Source organism: Manihot esculenta, chromosome 12 (assembly GCF_001659605.2).
Source record: "Manihot esculenta cultivar AM560-2 chromosome 12, M.esculenta_v8, whole genome shotgun sequence".
Lineage (NCBI taxonomy): Eukaryota > Viridiplantae > Streptophyta > Magnoliopsida > Malpighiales > Euphorbiaceae > Manihot > Manihot esculenta.
In genome coordinates, this window is record NC_035172.2 from 22,464,589 (window position 1) to 22,470,610 (window position 6,022).

At 27.8% G+C, this 6,022-nt stretch overlaps 1 protein-coding gene across 1 annotated transcript; it reads right to left on the reverse strand.

The window, feature by feature from the left end:
- Positions 1-4,120: 4,120 nt before the first annotated feature.
- On the reverse strand, positions 4,121-5,561 carry LOC110627317 (gibberellin 20 oxidase 2). Its single transcript, XM_021773582.2, has 3 exons — positions 5,026-5,561; positions 4,599-4,920; positions 4,121-4,384 (listed from the first exon to the last, which is right to left on the reverse strand). Exons 1-3 carry the CDS (start codon positions 5,559-5,561, stop codon positions 4,121-4,123), a joined length of 1,122 nt encoding a protein of 373 aa, XP_021629274.1.
- Between the last annotated feature and the right edge of the window lie 461 nt (positions 5,562-6,022).

Consider the following 6,022-nt stretch of genomic DNA (forward strand, 5'->3'; position numbering starts at 1 on the left):
ATTGAGTAAGGGAATGATAAAACCCATAACTAGATCGAGAAGGAGTCTCTTGCCCCTACTACTTAGAGGAGACAAAACTATTGACGTTTAGTATTGGAGAAACAGAAAAACAACCAAATAGGTAGAGAGCGTCTCTCTATAAAAAAACTAGAAAAGATGAAAAAAATAACAAATTATATCAGCTTGACAAGCATGAAATCATAATAATAACATTTGTTATAGTCACAAGTTTATTTTGATAATAACATGTAGCATGATTGTATTTGTATTGTCAATTATTCATTTGACAATAACCATGCCATTCAACTGGAAAAAGTTTGTATTTTAGAAATATTTATTTTTGAGGGTGATATAGCCTTATCCCGTACCATCCTTCCTTGAATAGGTAGTTTTTGCCAACTTAACTTGTATATTATAAAGGCATTTTTAGGTTGAATTCCTTTTTAGCTTGCAACATCTATGAAAAATACTCAAATTAACAAGGAAAATTAGCAATAAATTTATTCATTGTTAATTAAAAATAAATTTAAAATGGGATATAAACTATAATATATTATGGACCAGAATTTATATATATATATATATATATATATATATATATATATATATATATATATATATTATTTTGATGTCAAAAAAGTTAGCACACGGTTAAATAAGGGATTATAATTTCACAATTAATTTAAACACTCAAAATTAGTGAATCAATTAGTATTGAATTATAATATCCATCCCTGAATCTTATGCTAGTGCGAATGTAGAAAATAAATAAATACAGTCGATTTTAGGTAAAAATATGATACATTTTATATTTAGCCAATTTATTTTATAGAAACTATTTTAATTTTTTTATTTTTAGACACAATGAAAAATATTTTTTAATTAAAGAAATTAAAAAAAAATGCTTGATTTTCTAAAAGATCCTTTTTAAAAAATTCTTAGCACTATCTTTTCAATGTCGTTATCATGAAAAATAAAGCATCTTTATAGAAAGTAATTTTTTTAAATATTTTTTTACATATAAGATTATGTGAAATATTAATATATATTTTCTGATTAAATGGGTGTATAATATTAAAAATATTTAAAATAGAAGAGTCTGGAGTCCAGTGCTGCATGATTCTTTTATCATTTCAGACAATTATTAAAATTGTAGACTGCAATCCATTAATAGCCAGCGTATAAGTAACTTCACTTTCTCTTCTCCATCTTTCAGCAGATACGACAAACAATGGGCCTATGTGCTTCTTCTCAAAGCCTAAACACTGCGCCACTCTCCACCAAACTCATCGCTTCGCCGTTGACGATCAAGGTCATTCACAGCGAAGGCAAGCTTCAGGAGCTGAAACATCCAACCAGAGCCAGTTTTATCAAAATCCAGAATCCAAATTGCTTCCTCTGCAGCTTAGAGTCCATGTCCGTCGGCATGTGCGTCCCTCAGGTTTCCGATGACGAAGAGCTGCAACTGGGTCAAATTTACTTCCTCTTGCCACTGTCTCAAGCCCACAAGCCTCTCTTTCTTTCTGACTTGTGTGCTTTAGCCGCTAAGGCCAGCTCTGCCCTTGGCAACGCCACCGTTGACTTGTGTTCCAGTGGCGCTTCTAGGGGATTTTTCCGGTGAGTCGAAGTCAATGGTTGAAGAAACAGTTTCGGATGAGAAAATTAATGGGAATGGAAATGTGGAAGACGATGATGCATTAGGAAGTGCGGGCGCTGGTCTTTCACGTGGACACGTTTCTTCCTGGGCATTGAACTTTTCGGCCATTTGCCATGTCACTGGATTTAATGTGGTTTGATTTTTATTTTTTTTTAGAAAAAGGAAAAAAATTGCTTTACTAATTGTGAATATTTCCTTTTGTTGAAAATAAATATTATAATAGTAAATGTTTAATGTAATAGTAATGCCTTCTAAAATTTAAGTTCAATTTTAGAGAAAACATTGTTGATGGAAAAATATGTAAATATGTATATAAAAAAGGATATTTTAGTAAAAGAAAAATACATATTGTGATTTATTTTATTTTTCTATTAATATTGTTAGGAGAGGTCAGTTTAATATTTATAGATTATGAAATAATATATGCCTTCACGCAAATTTTTCCAAATAGTGGATGAAAGAACTACTATTACATTTAGATTTTTAAGAAATTTATTAATTTATATATATTTAAAAATGATTTATTTTATAAAAATAAACAATTTAATTGTATTATTAAAAAAATGACTATATATTATAAATAATTAAAATTAGATCAAATAAATTATATATAAAATCATAATTATAATGATTAAATAATTAAATTAAAATTGTAATGTTAGCTGATAAATTTTTAATAAAAGGTTCAAATAATTAGATTTTCTAAAATACAAAAAATATTTTAATTGAGTTATTATAAAAAATTAAATATATTAGTGAATTTTTTTAATACATAAGAATTTAATAATAATTCACTCATATTTATTTTAATTTTATTTGTAAATATTTTTTTATAAATTTTTTAAAATAAATTGATAGTCACACTAAAAATAAAAATGTTTTGATTAATTTGGAAAATTGTACCTTTTTCAAACAATAATCTTGTAATGATTTCGAATTCTAATTAATAAGGAAGATGAACTCTATTTTGTAATATATATGTGTATTTCTAATTTTATTCTAGATAGTAATAATTAAATACGTTATATAGTTGAATGTACAGCTCGTAATATATAGTACAAATACAATTTTTATGAATGGATAATATTTTCTATTTAAAGTAGAAAGTAAATAAATAAATTTACATAATTTATTTTATAAATTTTCAAATTAAAAATAAAAACATAAAACAATATATAAAGCAGAAACTACAATATGATAATAAAATATTTCTTAATATTCCTTCAAATTTTATTTTTATTTTAAATTCCATTTATTATACAGAAAATATTTTATAAAAAATATTTTTTATATTTTTTAGTGTTTGATACATTCAAAAATTTATTCAATAGAAAATATTTTATTTATTAAAAAATTATTTTTTATATTTTAAAATTTTTATTAGCAATTTTATATATAAATTTATTAATTAATTTTATTTTTTTAATTAAAATTAAATAATAAAAAATAAATTATTTTATTAAAAATGATTTTTATGAAATATATATTTTAAATATAAGTTATTGTAAAAAAAAAACAGAGCCTCATAATTAAAATAATATTTAATGCTCATAATACCAGGTAATAAATATTAAAAGGCATGCAGCTTCAGTTCAGCCAAACGGGAATAAAAACGTATCGGATATTTTTAAATATTCGATCCGATCAAATTTTAATAGGACGGATTTAGATAGTTATAATAGAGTTCGGGACGGATTTAAATTTAAAAAATGATATGTATTGGGATCTATTATTCGAATCCGTTTATATAAATAATTAATTTAAAAAATAATATGCATTGGATTCTGGTGGTATGTATTATCTATCTATTATTCGAATTCGTTTATATAAATAATTAATTTAATATAAAAATATATTTTATGATAATATTTATAAATTTATGCATATATTTTTATTTAAAATTTAAATATTTTTTAAATGAAATTATTAATAAAATTATTTTTTATATAAATTATTAATTAAAATATATAAAACTTTATTCGAATAATAATAATCAGATTTAATACGAATTAAAATAGTTGAGATTAAATTTTAAGATGAATTTAAATATTATTAATATAAATCGTGTTGAATAGTTTAACCCGATTTTACATCCCTACGGCATCTCTCATGTCCATGTTGCTTAGCTGATTAGCTTTTCTCTTAATAATCATTTATGGGGAAAGAAATTAAATTCTATTAAACAAAGACTTCTTTACTTGCAGTACAGCATGATGGTCAGCAATCCAATTGAGGCCAATCACACAGAATCCTTTCTGAATTAAAATAAAATTAAAATTAAAAGAAGTTGGAGAATTTTTAAATATTTCTTCTTTCCATTTACTTCTTTTATTTATATTATATTGCAAATATTCTCTCCAATTTTCGGACAATAAAACCTTAATCACATACCAGGCCTATTTTTTTTGGTGTTATGTCTCCCTTTTCCTTTAGACCCATCATCTGTAGCAAATACTCTCAGCTTCAAGTGTTCTTCTGTAGCACCCAGCTACTGAAGACATCTAGGGTATTCATGTCAGCCCTGTAATGTGTTTGAGTGAATTCTAGCAGCTCTGACCATGTGAAGTCTGGGTACAACCTTGGATTGTTGGAGTCGATCAAGTTATTTGGCGGCTTCACCACCTTGTCCATGTTTGGACTCAGAAAGAAAGCAATGGATTTCCTAACTGTTTTATTGTTTACCACCGCTCTGTGCAAGCAACTCCTGAAAATGCCATTTGATAGGGCCTGAAACACCATTTTCAACCATAGAAAATTGAGCCGAAGATACATAATCCCCCCAAAAAAAAATATGAAAAGGAGACACTGTTAGTATATCAACTATTGTGGCTCAAATTATCACACCTCAAAGAGAATAATAAATGGGGTCATGTGTTTGAAATCTAGATCATTACCTTGTTATGACATAATTGATACGCAGAGAGTTTAGTGGTGATCTTACCATGAATGTGTCGCCGATATTGACAACAAAAGCTTGAGGATCGGGGCGAATGAAATGCCATTTCTCATCGACTAACACTTGGAGGCCACCAACTTCATCCTGATGAAGGATTGTTAAGGAGGTAGGGTCACAGTGAGGCCCAGTTCCGAGAGTTAAATGAGGTTGCTGGCAGGGAGGATAGTTATTTAATCTCATTATGGAATCATTTCCCTTAAAGAATTCTTTAAAGTATTCCCGGCCAGCACCTAGACTGAATCCCAAAAGCTCCATAATCTTGAGGGCTAGAGTGTTCATGGCTTCACAGTATTCTTGATACACCTTTCTATTAAAAAGTGAGGAAAAAAGTCTTGTTATCAATCCCCAAAAAAAAGAAATTTGCATACAATATATACTATTTAGTTGTAATCAAATGATTCACTGTTCTTACCCACAATCTTCGAATTCTTCCCCCATGACGTTGAAGAAATATTCTTGGACAATGTTGGACAACTGATCATCATCAGAGCATCGCAAAGAGAGAGTTTCTTTCCACGGAAGTTTGGAGGAGAACCTGCCAGTGAAGCTACTAGTATATCCAGAGTGTTCTCCTAACTTTCTCTGAGCTCTTTGCTTCTCCGCTAGTGACAAGCCAAAGAACTTGTCCATATACTCATGAGCTTTAGCTGTAAGTATCGAATCAACACCATGATTAACGATTAGAAAGAAGCCATGCTTCCTGCATGCCTCATTAATGAGCTGAAAAGCTTTTGAGACAGCAGAAGGGTCTCCAGACAGAAAGCTTCCCAAGTCAATGGGAGGAATTACAAGTTCCGGGGACTCGAGGCAGGGCTTCTCATGTTCAGGCCAAATGAACTCAGAGGGTACGTTGGTTTGATGTTGAATAATGGAGGCATCAAAAACAACATGTTCATGTTTTTCAATTTTTGGAATTGCCATGTTTGACGTGCAGATATCAATGGACATTTTGCGTGAATTTGTGGATGGAGGAGATGAAGTTGGCTTAGCGAGAGGGAAGAGAATGAAGAGAAAAGCCAAGGCCGTTCTTTGGAAAATATTGGAATGTTATTGTTTTCACTACTGTTGCGTCGTTCTTCTCTGATTGTATTGCTCGTATCCTAGCTGCTACTCTTATTTATATCCTAAATCCCCATATTAAATTATAATAAAATTTCTTAAACAATATTCTCTCTCTTAATTTTTATATTTTTTTATTATTTTAAAATTATTATTTACTTTTTTTTCCTTTTATATTATAGTAACATATAAATTTATTATTATAATTTTATTTTATTTTCAAAATAATCTTTTATTAATTATTATTTTTTAAATAACTATTCAAAACATATTTTAATATATTTAAGATGAATGTAGCTAAAAAATTAATTAATTAAAAAATTATCCTTATTAGTACTAATATAAAAGTA

Coding starts and splice junctions, on each gene's coding strand:
- LOC110627317 (XM_021773582.2), bottom strand. CDS start 5,561: ATGTCCATTGATATCTGCACGTCAAACATGGCAATTCCAAAAATTGAA. Junction 4,921..5,025: donor GAAGAATTCGAAGATTGTGG/GTAAGAACAGTG, acceptor ACTTTTTAATAG/AAAGGTGTATCAAGAATACT. Junction 4,385..4,598: donor ATATCGGCGACACATTCATG/GTAAGATCACCA, acceptor ATGGTGTTTCAG/GCCCTATCAAATGGCATTTT.